This window comes from Taudactylus pleione, unplaced genomic scaffold (genome assembly GCF_031769625.1).
Source record: "Taudactylus pleione unplaced genomic scaffold, aTauple2 ptg000977l, whole genome shotgun sequence".
Lineage (NCBI taxonomy): Eukaryota > Metazoa > Chordata > Amphibia > Anura > Myobatrachidae > Taudactylus > Taudactylus pleione.
Window position 1 is genome coordinate 6,186,179 of NW_028285378.1, and position 17,143 is coordinate 6,203,321.

General features: G+C 46.0%; 1 protein-coding gene across 3 annotated transcripts in view; it reads left to right on the forward strand.

The window, feature by feature from the left end:
- The window catches only part of LOC148454597 (glutaminase kidney isoform, mitochondrial-like), a 600,729-nt gene that overhangs the window by 256,932 nt on the left and 326,654 nt on the right, over window positions 1–17,143 (forward strand). For all 3 annotated transcript variants that reach the window (XM_088460752.1, XM_088460753.1, XM_088460754.1), the window contains exon 8: window positions 11,885–11,917. In XM_088460752.1, the coding sequence (XP_088316878.1) occupies window positions 11,885–11,917 (33 nt within the window). The remainder of the gene's footprint in view (window positions 1–11,884; window positions 11,918–17,143) is intronic.

The window sequence follows — 17,143 nt, forward strand, 5'->3', positions numbered from 1 at the left end:
CAATTTTTTCTTGTGCCAGGTTCAGTTCCAGACATCCAGTAAGACCTTCTCCTGTTCATATCCAGAGCCATCGAGAATTCATTGTGGAAAAGATTTTAGTTTCCAGATTTTCACAAAGAGGTTTACAATTCTTGGTTTACTGGAAGGGGTACTGGCCGGAGGAGCGTTTCTAGGTCTCCGAAAAATCTTTGCATGCTCATGCCTTAAAAAAAAGGTTTTGTTGAGAACTTCCCAGATAAACCCGGTTCTAGGGGTTCCTTAACTCCTCGTCAAGGGGATGTACTGTCACAAGACGACGTTGCATGTTGCTGGGAGACTAGGACGCCGGGCTGATACTTCGTGAGGTCCTGCTACATGGCTGCTCTCCTCCCTCTCCTGATTGGAGCTCTCTCCTTTTTCACGTCCGCTGAGTCCCTGCTCTGATGCCGGCTATAGCGTTTATTACATGGCTTCTGGTTCCGTATGTGGAGATCATTCTCGTGTTGTTATCCAGTACCTCCTGTCAGCGTAATCTCTTCCGTCTCAACCGCACTGTGGTGTCTGAGTGGACTAGTAGTTACCAACCTTACAGCAGTCTCAGCCGCACTGCTGCGTCTGAGTGGACTTATGTTATCATATCACGGCTGTGTCAGTCGCATCCTAGCCAAGTACACATCAGCCCTCAAGGCTGCAACTCGGCCACAAGGCCGCATCCCAGCCAAGTACACATCAGCCCTTAAGGCTGCAGCTTGGCTACAAGGCCGCATCCTAGCCAAGTACATATCAGCCCTGAAAGCTGCAACTCGGCCACAAGGCCGTGTTTGATCCTACAGTGCATCCAGAAAGTATTCATAACGCTTAATTTTTTCCACATTTTGTTATGTTACAGCTTTATTGCTAAATTGAATAAACTCATTTTTTGTCTTCAAAATTCTACACACAATACCGCATAATGACATCGTGTAAAAGTTTTTTTGCAATTTTTGCAAATTTTATAAAAAAAAAAAAAAATTAAGAAATCACATGAACATAAGTATTCACAATGTTTGCTCAATACTTTGTTGATGCACCTTTGGCAGCAATTACAGCCTCAAGTCTTTTTGAATATGATGCCACAAGCTTGGCGCACCTATCTTTGGGCAGTTTCACCCATTCCTCTTTGCAGCACCTCTAAAGCTCCATCAGGTTGGATAGGAAGCGTCGCTACACAGCCATTTTCAGATCTCTCCAGAGATGTTCAATTGGATTCAAGTCTGGGCTCTGGCTGGGCCACTCAAGGACATTCACAGAGTTGTCCTGAAGCCACTCCTTTGATATCTTGGCTGTGTGCTTAGGGTCGTTGTCCTGCTGAAAGATGAACCGTCGCCCCAGTCTGAGGTGAAGAGCTCTCTGGAGCAGGTTTTCATCCAGGATGTCTCTGTACTTTGCTGCATTCATATTTCCCTCTATCCTGACTAGTCTCCCAGTTCCTGCCACTGAAAAACATCCCCACAGCATGATGCTGCCACCACCATGCTTCATTGTAGGGATGGTATTGGCCTGGTGATGAGCGGTGCCTGGTTTCTTCAAAATATATTGCCTGGCATTGACACCAAAGAGTTCAATCTTTGTCTCATCAGACCAGAGAGTCCTTCAGGTGCTATAAGCCTTGAGAAAGCTGACCTAAGCGAAATGCGCATCGGCGTCTGCCGTGTGCTGTTCTTGTGATGTGATAAATTGTTATAGAAATATATTGTTGTGTGTGTAATAGGAAATGCCATCCTTTTTAAAATTGTATACAAAAATATAGGATCTGTCCTAATAGCGAACAAACATGTGAATTTGTAGAAAAACTATAAGAAGTGCAGGCGGCATGTGAGTAATGCTGATCCCGGCATCAGACTTGCACCGCACCCAGAACTGGCAGATACATAAACTAGTATAGATGCCACTCTATTTGTGAGATATTGCGTATACTTCAAACAGATAGGATCTGTCCTAATAGCGAACCAATATATACGTTTACACAAAAACCATAAGAAGAGCAGGTGGCATGTCAGTAATGCTGATCCCGGCATCAGACTTGCACTGCACCTAGAACTGACAGATACTTAAACTAATATAAATGTCACTGTATTTGTGAGATATTACTTTTATTCTAATATATGGTAGTGAGAGCATAAGTGTGGAGAATCTAAGGAGAACACAACAGAAGTTAAACACGGCTATACGTGATAACTGATTTCACGGGGGTTTAATGAACAGCAGCTTCAAGCTGCCATGTAATGAGATCAGCCTTCTGCTTAGGAGATAAAAATCACTATTCTATTTTCCCCTATGAATGATCCTGATAACACTGATATTCATATTTAGCTAAAGTAATGATATAGCTACATGAATAAGAGTGTGAATATTTAACATCTATGAATAAAAGTTATAAATCACTTACTACGAGGAACTGAGAAGAAGTGATTCAAGGAAGGAAACACCTGAATTGATAGCAGCTTTCAGCTGCCGTACAATTGGAATATTGTACAGCTCCTAAAATAAGAGTTACGAGCTTCTCTCCTTGTGATACAGCTCCTAAGATAAGAGTTACAAGCTTCTCTACTTGTGATAATATTTACTTTTATGTTTAGCTAACTCATGCCATAATATGTGCTAGATGCAGTTTGAACACGTATCATAGAAGAAATGTGAATTGGTGTCATTCATTGAGAGGAACTAAAAGATTTGGTTGTGAATCCACTGAATAAATACCGCAGTAAATAGCTGCTTTATAATGAAAGCAATTCTCAGTCCTCGTGATTAGAATCTTCAGCTTATTGCTACTATTTAAGATACTAGTAACATTTGTATCTATGTCTAGCTACTCTATTATGTAGCAAATATATTGTGGATGATAGTCTAATATAAGATACTAAGCAGCTGACATATATCTCTATTCTCTAGTAAATTATATCCATATTAGCCTTAATAAATAATAACATTTGGGGTATACTATTGTAAGCTATTAGGACTAGACACACAACAACAGATTAAACTTTATATTTACAAATAAAGACAGCACACGATTTTGTTTTTAAACATACTTTATTTTCTTTATCACATGATTTTCAACTTTTTTCTTATCACATTATATCTATATCTATGATAAACGGTTTTAATATTTTGCTTTATTTAGATATTGAACAACATTGAAGCTATGATAAAGCACAGATAATAAAATACTGTATTATTTAAATAGGTAATAAATATAATTGTATATTGTACTTGGATAAGCCCAATTTAATATTTTAAATATACTTAATAAAAATTAAAGAATTTTATTCTCGAAGGAGAGTTTGAGTGCACTTGTAACATAATTGATTCTCCCTTTTTTCTCTAAATATATAAGTCCTTCAGGTGCATTTTGGCAAACTCCAGGCTGGCTGCCATGTGCTTTTTTGTGTCTTCCATCTGGCCACTCTAATATACAGGCCTGATTGGTGGATTGCTGCAGAGATGGTTGTCCTTCTGGAAGGTTCTCCTCTCTCCACAGAGGAATTCTGTAGCTCTGACAAACTGACCATCGGGTTCTTGGTCACCTCCCTGACTAGGGCCCTTCTCCCTTGATCGCTCAGTTTAGATGGCCGGCCAACTCTAGGAAGAATTCTTTTGGTTCTGAACTCCATTTACGGATGATGGAGGCCACTGTGCTCATTGGGTAGTAGAATCTGATTGGTTGCTATGGGCAACATAACTTCTTAAATTGAACTCCCATCTTCATAAATTTACCCCTATGGATCAAAACTGCAATTTGGATATAGGGACCACATTTTAGTCACATTAAGCAATATAATCTTAACAGTCCAGTGCGGGAATCTGTTTTTTGACATCCAATCAGTTGCAAGTGGATATTCGAGTGAGATGTGTACGACTTTAAATTACATAGTTGCATGTGCTCAGCCATATTCCTTATGTTGATGTTTGGTTTGGACTAGTTTTTTTTTTTTCACAGCAGCCTTAATAAATTTTTTGCTGAAGAGATTCTTCTCATTCAGTTTCTGTTTTGGGCATCTCATGAGAAACTGGTGTTACTATGGGCTTGTTGCTATGCCTTATTGTGTAGAAAGAAGGCCAATGTAAATCTTGTCTATTTAAGATTAACTTACAAATGAATAAAAAAATAGGCCTCTGGACAAGAACACATTTTAGTGCATATTCTAATCATGCACCTATATTCATGAATATGGTAATGGTTATAGTCTGCACAAATGCACTTTAAAAAATAGAACCGGTAACAGTGTGTATGCCAAATAATAAATAGCCTGCTGTGTCACTGCATTTTTCCAGTTCATATACAGTACTACTGATGTACTCTGTTTCACCCGGATAGACCTTTTTACTATTTACATTTCCATCTCACCATTCTAGTAACACATTAATCCTTAATCTCTATAGTTATACATCACTGCGATAGTTGGACATTACCCTCCCTCACCTGTATAGTTACACATTAGCCTTGCTCACCTCTGTAGTATCACATTTCCCTCCCTCGCCCATGTTGTTACACATTCAACATTCCCTTCCCTCACCTGTGTAGAAATACAATCCCTCTCTCACACTTGTAGTAACACATTGCCCTCAATCACACCTGTATTTACTTATTCCCTTCCCTCACCTCTCGAGTAACACATTGCCCTGCTCACTCCTGTAGTAACACATTTCCTTTCTTCACCCCTTAGTAACACATTTGACATTCCCCTCCCTCACTGGTGTAGTAACACATTCCCCACCCTCACCGGTGTAGTAACACATTACCTTCTCTCACCTGTGTAGTAACACATTACCCTCCCTCACCTGTATAGTAAAACATTAGCCGTGCTCACCTCTGTAGTATCACATTTCCCTCCCTCATCCATGATGTAACACCTTCGACATTCCATTCCCTCACCTGTGTAGAAATACAATCCCTCTCTCACCCCTGTAGTAACCCATTGCCGTCAATCAGACCTGTAGTTACTTGTTCCCCTCCCTCACCTCTGGAATAACACATTTCCTTTCCTCACCCCTTAGTAACACATTTGACATTCCCCTCCCTCACTGGTGTAGTAACACATTCCCCACCTTCAACGGTGTAGTAACACATTCACCACTCTCACTGGTGTAGTAACACATTACCCTCCCTCACTTATGTAGTAACACATTCCTCTCCCTCATCTGTTTAGTAACACATTCCCCTCTCCTGTATAATAACACATTCCTCTTTCACTGCTGTTGTAACACATTTCCTCTCTTACCTCTGTAGTAAAACATTCCTTCCCTCACACCTGTACTAACACATTCCCCTCCCATGCCTGTGTAGTAACACATTCCCTTGCCTCACTATTCAGATAGTGTAGCCACACCAACTGCCAGTGATGTTTGTCAGCACTTGGGATGAAAGTTGGTGTTTGAATATTGAACTATGACGAGACAGTCAGTCTGGACATTTCACAGGTGGATGAAACTTTTTAGCCCTTTTCAACCTCTTAGGAGTAGAATTTCGAAAAATCCCTTCTTAGTGGGTACTACGTCATGGAAGGCATATACTCCCCAAATTTTTTTGATGTTTCTAGGTCCAGGGGTTTGAGCTGGACGTTGCGAAGTCAGTGAGTCAGTCAGGTCATTTTATTTGATAATTTGATATATGTTTACATACATATCTAAATATACTGTGTGTATATATGTATATATATATTTCTACTTCAGGGTCCATAGGGTATCCACAGGATACCTTGGGGTATAGGTGTGACGTCAGTCACCGGGCACCATAGAGTTAAGCTTTTCAGCCTCCCAGGATGCACTAGGGTCCCCCTCCTATACCCCGCCCCCGAGCCAAAGCACCTCAGTTTAGTTTGGTGCCTGGCCGGAGTCGGGTGCACCTGTCGGAGTGGGGGCTAGAAGAGCCCCTGAAGCTTTCTTCTTTGCAGCTGTGGCTGCACATCTGGATGTACAGCATGGACAGTCAGTCCTGACGTCCATGCTGTCTTCCCTACACCCCCGCCGGTACCAGAACGCCGGTACCGATCTGGGGATGCTGGTGAGCATCTGGGGTCACAGCTAGCGGTGACGCCAGATGTTGCGGACCATGGCCGGATTCAAGGGGGACAAAGGTAAGCAGCGGGTTCCCGCGGTGGGTCCCCGCTGGTCACATGGTCCTAAGTCCCCAGGCAGGGGGCTCCCTGGGGACTGGCTGCAGCGTGGAGCCAGGCGACCAACCTGCGCTTCCACTACCCCCTGGGACAGCGGACCGCAGCAGAGCGGTAGTGCTGCGGCGTCCCAGGGGTTAAATGCATGACGGGAGCGCGCCTTCCCTGTCTCACAGCCGGCGCCTCCCCCGCTGCACACAGCCCTCTCTGCACGCTGCCGACTGGCCCTGTGGCAGCGCTCCTCCCCCAGGCCAGCCTCCTCTCTGCTCCTCGGCGGCCATCTTCTTCTGAACGCATGGTGAACGCTGCTGGAAGCCTGGAAGGAAGCATCGTGGTCTGGGTCCCCCTGCATACCTCTCCTCCGCTGTGGTCAGGTCTGTGTATGCAGCGCTGTGTCCTACCAGGCCCTGTGTCTGCGTAGTTGAGTGATCAGCGCTGTTAGTGCAGGAATTGATTTTCTTTGCATTGTATGTGACTGTGCTAGCGCTGCTGCCTGTAACTTTTCTTCTAAAACTGTCAGCTTTATTCTGTCCCTGTTCTTTCTGCTAAGCCCTTGCGGTGCGGTGCTGCAGGGTGGTCTCTCGCCTATTTACTATATAATTGGTGGGAGGGGTCACATACCTGGTGCTATCATGACTGAAAGTGATTTTCCTCTCCGGCTACAGTGTACTACGTGTAAAGTACCGTTAGCGGAGGGGGAGGGTAGCGCGGAGGGCCTTTGCCGGCAGTGTTTGTCCCTGGCGCGGCCGCTTACGGTTACAGCACCGGTACAGGAGCCGCCCTGGGCTTGTTTCGCTCAGGCGCTTACAGCCTTAGTGGGCCAGTTAGCTCCGCAGCCCGCGTTTACACCGATGGGTTTGTCCCAGCAGTCAGTGGTGTCGTCACCCATGCAGGGTTTCCCACGACAATTGGTGGTACCCCACAGTCTCCCTATTTCCCCGCTCCCGGTTTCTCAGGAGCCAGCGTGGGTTAACTCCCTGACGAGTTCTGTACAGCACTTGTCGGATGTGTTGCAAGGGGAGTCTGTGATGCGGCCGCATAAACGGCCGGTGGCGTCTCTGTCTGCTCCTTATGAGGATGACGAGGGGACGTCTGATGATGGGGAGATTCTGGATCCTTACGATCAGGAACCTCTCCACACTAAGGACGCTGATGCTAAGTCCAAAGTATATATTCCTGGACTTATTCGGGCGGTCCGCACAGCCTTGGTGATTGAGGACGAAGTTCCCCCAGCGGCTAAATCTAAGTATGCCTTTTTCAAAGATGTGAAGGGCGATGCCACAGTCTTTCCTCTTTCGGGTCAGTTAGTGGACCATTTAGAGGAGGCGTGGAAACAGCCTGGCAAAAGATACCAGCCGCAGAGACGCCTGGCGGTGGCTTATCCGTTCGCGGATAATTATTTTGCAAAGTGGGAATCCCCTCCACAGGTGGATTCTCACGTGACCCGTCTTGTCCGTAGTGCCACATTGCCGATGCCATCCATGTCCTCCCTTAAGGATGCTACGGACCGCAAGGTGGAGATCTGCCTGAAGTCCGCTTATTCCCTTGCGGGGGGGGGCAGCACGGCCGGCTATGGCCATTTGCTGGGTTGCCAGAGCGATGGAGCACTGGGCGGATTCATTAGAGGCTTCTTTTGATTCCGACTGTCCGGCCGAACAGGCGGAGTTGATTGGTAATCTCCGTGATTCGGCCACTTATATCAACGAGGCGGCCCTAGATATTGGTACTCTGGTGTCTAGAATTTCTTCAGCAGCGGTGGCTGCTCGTCGCACCTTGTGGCTGCGATCCTGGAAGGCGGACGTAGATTCCAAAAAGGGTCTGGAGGCGTTGCCGTTTACCGGAGAAGTTCTCTTCGGTCCGGATCTGGATAAGATTGTGGCCACGCTGGCGGCAGCCAAATCGGCTTGTCTCCCGTCGGCTGCTGCTCCTTCTGGTTCTGGACCATCGTCCTTTCGGTCATCTAGGGCCCAGGGCAGGCCCAAACCACAGTCGTTTCCTCGACAGGCTGGCCCTAAGAAATCGGCCAAGCCCCGGAAGCAGGCATGAAGTACCAGACGTCCGGTCCCCAAGCCAGATGACAAGCCTGCGGCCTGACGGTCCGGGCCTCCCTTTGGGGGATCCCAGGGTGGGAGGCCGCCTGCTGCAGTTCGCCCAGTGTTGGTCGGCCACTACGACAGACACTTGGGTTCTCGAGGTGGTCTCCCACGGGTACGCCCTCTCCTTCCGGCACAGACCCCCGGCGCAATTCTTCACCACGGGTCTACCATCAGACCGGAACAAGGCTACGGAGCTGCGGAAGGTATTGCACACTATGCTCCAGGCTGGAGTTATAGTGCCTGTTCCATTCTCCCAGAGGGGCCAGGGTTTCTATTCAAATCTTTTTTTGGTACAGAAACCCAATGGGTCGTATCGTCCGATTCTCAACCTCAAAGCACTCAACAAGTCTTTGCGGGTTCCGAAGTTTCGGATGGAGACCCTACGGTCCATCATTCTGGCGCTGGAACCTGGGGACTACATGGTGTCATTGGACATACAGGACGCTTACCTGCATGTCCCTATTCTTTTGCGCCATCAACAGTTCCTCAGGTTTGCAATCCGCAGCGACCACTTCCAGTTTCGGGCGTTACCTTTTGGCCTGGCGACAGCACCACGTGTTTTCACCAAGGTGAATGGCGGTCATGGCGGCTTCTCTGCGGCTGCAGGGAGTCCGCATGTTGCCATACTTGGACGACCTGTTATTGGTGGCAGGATCTCCAGAGCTCCTGTTACGCCACTTGGACCTGACCATTGCACTGCTGCAACGGCACGGCTGGCTAATCAACTGGCAGAAGTCCTCTCTAATCCCGTCTCGGAGGATTCTGCATCTTGGAGCCTTATTGGACTCGGGACAGCAAAGGATCTTCGTGACGGAGGACAAGATCTCTGCTTTACAGTCGAGGGTGCGCAGTTGTCTGCACAGCCGCCGGGTGTCCCTACACTCGGCGATGAGGTTACTGGGCTCCATGGTGTCGGTGTTCGACATGGTGGAATATGCCCAGTTTCACTCCAGACCTCTGCAGCACCTGATCCTGTCCAAGTGGAACGGGCTGCCTCAGTCTCTGAAGTCCCAGACAATTGTTTATCACCCCGGAGGTTCGCCTGTCCCTTGCTTTGTGGTTACAGACAACCCACCTCAACAAGAGACGTCCGTTCTGGGTTCCAAATTTGGTCCTGTTGACAACGGACGCCAGTCTTCGGGGCTGGGGAGCAGTTTCGGGTCCACACTTGTTCCAGGGCAGGTGGATGCCGACAGAAGCGGAGCTTCCAATAAATATCTTGGAACTCCGTGCGGTCTTCAATGCTCTCCAGCAGGCACATCGGTTTCTCCAGGGTCACCCGGTGCAGGTCCAGTCGGACAATGCTACCACCGTGGCCTACATAAACTGGCAAGGAGGAACTCGCAGTCGGGCGGCTCTCGTAGAGGTCTCTCGGATCCTGGTTTGGGCGGAGCGCAATCTTCCAGCCATATCAGCGGTCTTCATCCCGGGAGTGCTAAATTGGGAGGCGGACTTTCTAAGTCGCCAGGACGTTCATCCGGGGGAATGGTCCCTGCACCCGGACGTTTTTCAATTGCTGGTGGACAGGTGGGGTCTTCCAGAGATCGACCTCATGGTGTCCCGGCACAACAACAAGTTGCCGGTGTACGGGTCTTGCACAAGAGACGAAGGGGCGTCTCTGGTGGATGCTCTGTCCGTCCGGTGGACGTTCCGGTTCGCATACCTGTTCCCTCCGGTCTCCCTTCTTCCACGGGTAATCCGGAAATTCAAACAGGAAGGAGGGACGCTCCTGTTGATAGCTCCCGCGTGGCCCAGACGGCACTGGTTCTCAGACCTTCAGGGTCTGTCCGTGGACAGTCCTCTGCGGTTGCCGCTACGACCGGACCTTCTGTCTCAGGGTCCTTGTCTTCACCCGGACCTGACTCGGCTGTCTTTGACGGCGTGGCTGTTGAGACGGCCATGCTGAGGTCCCGGGGGTTTTCCAGCTCTGTGGTGCGTACTATGTTGCGAGCTCTGAAACCGTCTTCCGCGAGGATATACCATCGCGTGTGGCATACGTTCTTCCAGTGGTGTCGACCGAGAGGTTATGCACCGCAGGAGTTTCGTCTGTCTCGGATTCTCGCCAAGCGGGACTAGATCATGGGCTTCGCCTTGCTTCTTTGAAGGTACAGGTTTCGGCCCTATCTGTCTGGTTTCACCGTAGGATTGCTACAATCCCGGATGTGCGCACCTTTATGCAAGGTGTTCTCCGCATTCAGCCGCCCTTTGTTCCACCTGTGGCGCCTTGGGATTTGGCTGTGGTCCTGAGGGCTCTCCAAGGACCGCCGTTTGAACCACTGGGCTCAGTGGATCTTAAATGGCTAACAGCTAAGACTGTTTTCCTTCTGGCTATTGCTTCGGCCAGACGTGTTTCTGATTTAGGGGCTCTTTCTTGTAGACCCCCTTTCTTGGTTTTTCATGGGAACAGGGCAGTGCTCCGCACTCGGCCCGAGTTTCTTCCCTAAGTTGTTTCCCAGTTTCATGTTAACGAGGAAATCGGTGTTCCGGCCTTTAACTCACCGGGTCTTTCCGTGGGTGAGGCCTCTTTGGATGTTGTGCGGGCCTTAAGGACTTATGTTGACCGCACTTCTTCCTGTAGGAAGTCGGACGCTTTGTTTGTCCTCTATGGCTTCCGTAAAAGGGTTGGCCTGCTTCAAAGCAAACTTTGGCAGCCTGGATCCGTATGGCTATTTCTGAAGCTTATCTTCATGAAGGCCTACCGGTTCCTCCTTCTCTGAAGGCTCATTCCACTAGGTCTGTGTTTCCTTCGTGGGCAGCTCGACATGGTGCCTCTGCAGTCTAGATCTGCAAGGCTGCTACGTGGTTTTCTGTCCATACCTTCGTGAGGTATTACAGGTTTGGCACCTTCGCCTCTCAGGATGCTTCCTTCGGGCGGCGGATTCTCCTTTCTGCAGAGGAGCATCCCCACCCTTAAAGGATACTGCTTTGGGACATACCCAAGGTATCCTGTGGATACCCTATGGACCCTGAAGTAGAAAATATGAGAAATGGTAAGAACTTACCCTTGTTATCTCTATTTCTACGAAGTCCATAGGGTTCCACAGGACTCCCTCCCTGTCGCACCTGTGCTGCAGATGGGCTGTGCTCTGGTCACCGGTTTTCCGTCTCCCTCTGGTGAGAATGTGATTCTTGTATGTGTCCAGATCTTTTTTCTCTCTCTTCCTTCTCCTCCTCCGGCCTATGGCTTGATAACTAACTGAGGTGCCTTGGCTCGGGGGCGGGGTATAGGAGGGGGACCCTAGTGCATCCTGGGAGGCAGAAAAGCTTAACTCTATGGTGCCCGGCGACTGACGTCACACCTATACCCCAAGGTATCCTGTGGAACCCTATGGACTTTGTAGAAATAGAGATAACAAGGGTATGTTCTTACCATATCTCATTATATATATATATAATATGTATATATATATATATATATATTTATATACATTCATACAGTTGGTCATTTGTGAATTTTTACACATCAGAATTTACCCTTGTGCTTTATTGCTTTGTTTCGCATTTTACTGGATTCTGTTTTTTTTTATGTATTGAGTGATGGACAATGTGGCTCTAGTACTGAAAATCCATGTAGCAATGCCAGTGTACCTAAGTGTATTAGTGATTTGTTTTCACTTTAAGGAGCTTACATTTTGTTTTTTGTGCTTTATCACACAGCAAGGATCAAGCAATGCAGAGAAATTTGATTACGTAAGTATCATACTATATTTCCCCCTTATCATAATTTTTACTGAATTAAGGAACAGATAATGAATTACAACCATGGAAACCTTTCTATTAACCATGTTATTCCAGTGCTCAAAACCTTTTCATTTTACATGTGTAACTAAAATAGAAAGCCACTTATATACACTCTAATGATTCTCCTTTTCTCAAAAACTGGCCACCCTGTCTGTGCAAATTGAAATCTAGATAATCTTTACAATTTAAAATCTAATATTTTTGTCTAAGTAGTTGTAATAACAATATCAAGATTTCATTATTCCCATTTTCACACAAGTTTATTTTGTGTCACAACCTTGTCATTTAATTTTGTAACGTAAATTGAAAATTATTTTTTAATTCACTATTGAATGTTGCCACATGGGCTTTGATTACCCATGTATAGAACAAGGTTCTGTTTTTTTTCTTCTTTAAACATTTTTATATATATTCTTAATTTTCATGGTGCCTGTTTAAAAAACATATACTCCATTTTCCAACTAACAGATGAGTAAGGAATTCAGTGCTACCTAATTTGTTGCATGTAAATGCCTATCTTTACCAGCCCATTAAAATTGTAGATCAACAAAAGCCTGTCCCTTGTGCCATTTGAAACACCTTCTGAATGGTGCGACGGGAAGGGGGGGTCTTATTCACATCTTGTCCCAGGGATGTATTTGTTAGAGCTGTTATCACTATATACATATTTATTGAAACTTGTTGGTTAGGAGTAACTGTTTTCAGTCATTGCTTAAATAATCCTATCGGAACTACAGTACCTGTAATATTCTTCATAATGTCATATTAATGGTGATATGTCCGACTTTACATTGTTCCCACTGTTCCTACATCCTCTATTTGGGGACACTCTGAGATATTTATGCAGTATTTATTGGTTATGTCCTTTATGTTTTAAATAAATCATTTTTTTTTGTTTAGTTGACTCTGTAGCCTTTACTTGTAACAAACAAATATTTCACTCTGAGAATGTTGGGGAATAATGGGTTCAGGAAGAGTTTAGACCCTATAAATTTATTTTGCTCCATGCCTGCCAAGATTCAGTTTTTATTTAAAGTGTATTGGCCATGCATGGGCTTGTATGAACTGCTTAACAGTCTTCAGTTTTATTTCTTGGTCTATTTATTTATTTTTTTTAATTCCTGGTGGCTCATTGTCTTCTGTCTTGCAGGTTCCATTTCATTGTTCTGATTGTGTTCCTTTGACTTTTTGTCTGCTTTTCTTTCATGTCTGACGAGAGAGCAAAATAATGGGTACTTCCATCCAGAGTGTCACCTGCCACGTTAGCTTGCCAGTGGGACCTTCAGGAGCTGCTGCCATGGAGTTGATTCTACTTATTATTTCTCTAGCACCATCTAGAAGATAATAGTTAGAATCAGCTTGCTTCTAGAAACCCGCACTTTGGTAAATATACCCCTTAGACTTTGCTTTCTTTCTCAGATGGGATCATATTCGGTCGAGAGCTAGACAAAATCTTTGCAGAGACCACCAAAATAAGAGTTCTTTCTTAATGATTAATTGACAGAGGGGTCCCTTTGTTTTTGTCCCTCAGGTGGTGCAGTGGGACAGTCCTTTTGAGGTATACCCATTATCCCTTGAGGGTGTCAATAGATATGCAGGCAGTCTTGGACAGGAGGGTTCATCTTAATCTCCCAATGCTGGAACATTTAAGTCAAGGTCATTCACTTGTGTTTACAGTAGCTGGTTTTAACAGTGTAGATGCTCAAACCATGATCTGAAGGAATTGTCTGATAAGGTGATTCAGGCTATTCTTAAAGGCCAGGAAATTAATGAGTTTGGATAACAGCTCATGTTTTGCATGGAAAGGGGTCTTCTACTTTATCCTTTTTGTTGTCCAAGTTGTGATCTGGACGTGGGGTTGAGACCGAGTTCCCTCAAGATTCAGGATTCAGCTCTTTTGGTTTTCTTTAATAGAAAACTTGCCCTTTTATCGGAAGCCCAGACATGTTTTACAGCGCATGCTGCATGTATGGGCTCCATTTGTGCATCCAATATCTCTAAGAAATCTTAATCTAGTATTGAATTCTATACAGCTTCCTCACTATTTGATTCAGTGAAATTAAAATTCCTCATCTGGAAGACCGTTTTCCTTTTATTTATTTCATTGGGTAAGCGCAATGCAGAACTGGGAACTCTGTCTTGTAGATCTCTCATTTACCTTGTGGATTGTCCTTCAGACAAAGCCTTTATTCCAGCCAAAAGTGGTTTCCTGTTTCAGTTTAATCAGGATATTGTTGTTACGGCTTTGGACCTTTAAAAAAAAGGCGGCTCGCTTCATACTTTGGGCTCTGCAGACTTAAGTTCAGAGGACAGGTGTCATGAGAATGGATCTCTTAGTCCTCTGTGATACTTCGAATAGAGATTGGCTGGTTTCAAACCAGTCCATTGCAAAGTATCTTACTCACATCATTAGTCAGGCTTACAGAGGGGTTGGGCAGCCTGGTCTTGAAAATTTTAAGGTGCATCTTACCAGATCAGTGAGTGTCTTCTGGACATGGAAGTACAGCTAAGCAGATGTGATCATTTGATCATCTTTTATATTCAACAGATTCTACAAATTTCATGTCTGTTTTTGAAGGAAGATGTTTATACAAAGCTTTCACTGGGTGTACCTACCCAAAGAGTTGGTTGGTTTCACAATGTGACCCCCCCCCCCCATTGGAGTACTAAAAGAAAACTATTTTATGTGAGCACAAAGTCCTTTTCTCTAAGTTAATGTATGCTCACTCTTTATAATCTTGATCTTTCTCAAGTTTTATAGTTGCTGTTTTAGAAAGATGTTCCTTCTGTTCATTCTTCTTTATACTCTCATGTGTGGCTTGGTTAAACCTAACTGAATGATCCCAACAGGCTGTAAACAAAGATAAAAATACCAGGTGCCAAGGAAGCACTAATCAAGTCAGAAAAATGTGTGGGCTGCTGCTCACCACTCTTCGCAACCACAAGAAATATAATAAAAGAAAGGTGGAAGAGCGCTGCACACGCAAACATCAATCAGATATTCCGTTTATAAAAAATAATTTAATATACACTTAAAAAGGTATCAAAAGATGCTCTTACATATTCATAGATATATCATAAACCTGTTTATATAACTCTCATAGCAAGAATAGCAGAATAAAGCATATATATATATATATATATATATATATACTGTAGATCTAAACGCTGGACAAAATAGTAGCATCACCTAAAGTAGGTAAAAGAGACAACAATATTATTCAATAATATAATCACTTATGAGACCAAAAGAATTTGTTCATGTGATTGAAAAACGGATGAAAAGGGCAATGTTTATGGAAACAGTGCCCTGTTATACTGCGCTACTGAGTGTGGAAAAAAGTAGCGTGGCTATATTGTAACCTGAAACAAATGTCCACATGTAGTTCACATACCAAATGATATCACCTCCTCGGATTAACGGATCTGTGAGTGCTGTAAGCAATAAGCTCTCCGGCACCACAGTGGGATCACAGCCCGGTGGCAAAGTGTTTATTCAGTCAAAGGGGAAATCCAGCAGTGTAATAGCCGCGTAGCTGCTACACTAGGTGAAGCGACTTGGCGAACAGATAGCGCCTGATGTGCGTAGTCTCCACAAGGTGGCTGGTGGTGAATCCGGGGGTGCAGGTATGTGAAAATAAAAATAAAACCGCTTATCCTTAACGCATTTCACCACGATCAGCGACTTTCTCAAAAGGCAGAATAGGCTGTCTATACACACAGGCGGCTTTAAGTAGCATGTGGTAGGGCTCGATCATCTGTCGGTGATTAATTAATTAGTTGACATCGTATTCACAGATTTAGGGGTCTATGTACTAAGCAGTGATAAGAGACAGTGAAAAGTGATAAGTAAGTGATGAGGTGCCAGCCAATCAGCTCCCAACTGCCATCTCATAGGCTGTGTTTAAAAAATGACAGTTAGTAGCTGATTGACTGGCACCTTATCACTTCCTTATCACTTTTCACTCTGTCTCTTATCACTGCTTAGTAAATAAAGTGATATGCAGTGTATTGCTCATTCTGATCCACTACTACCATAGAAACAGTGGCGTAACTAGGGGGGGTCGGGCAGGGTGCCTGCCCTGGGCGCCATGGGACCGGCGGCACGTGGGGTGGGGGCGCGCGCCGCCGACCACAGTCCGGCCTGCCCTAGTTAGCCACCAGTGTAGCGCCGACCGTAGTGAGTGCGGTCAACGCTACACATTTACACAGGACCGGTGCTAGGCTTCCAGCGCCGGTCCTGTGCTGCACAGCTGAGCCCGTTCCCTCCCCCTGAGCGCTTGCCCAATAGCGCTAGGAGGCGGGCTCAGGCTGTGCATAACACACGCATCGCCGTCAGCGCTGTCGGCGATGCGTGTGTTAAACAGCAGCCAATGAGAGTCAGATAGACTCTCATTGAAACAGCAGCCAATGAGAGTCAGATAGACTCTCATTGACTGCTGCAGCACCCACTGCAAGAGCCGGGCTTCCGTCCGGCTCCTGCAGTGGGTAATGGGACAGACGTCATGACATCATGACGTCTCTCCCATAATGCTGAGCGTGCCTGCCCGGGAGGACTGGCGGGCGGCGGGAGCGGTGTCGCAGTCCGGAGCAGCAGTGTGAATTCTGGTAAGTATATTTTTATATATAGATTTTTTAAACCTGTCTGCACTACTGGGAGCACAACGGGGGAGGGGTGGCTACTACTGGGGGCACCATTATTGGGAGGACCTCTACTGGGGGGGAGCTACTACTGGGGGCACTTAATCGGGAGGGGGAACCTCTACTGGGGACTACTACTTGGGGGGGGGGGGAACTACCACTGGGGGCATTATAAAAGGGGCCTACTACTAGAGGCATTGCACTGGGGGGACCACTACTGGGGGCAATAATAGGAAGGGCCACTACAGGGGGCACTGGATAGGGGGGATCACTACTGGGTGCCTGCATAAGGGGGACCACTACTGGGAAAACTGCATGGGGGGACTACTGCTGGGGGCACTATATAAAGGGCACTGCATAGGGGGGGGGACTACTACTGGGGGCACTATATAAAGGGCACTGCATAAGGGGATACCACTACTGGGCGCACTGCATTGTGGGGACTGCTACTGGGGGCACTGCATAAGGGGGAACGCTATATGGGGCACTGCATTTGGGGGGCCACTACTGGGGGTACTGAGTAAGTGGAACTAA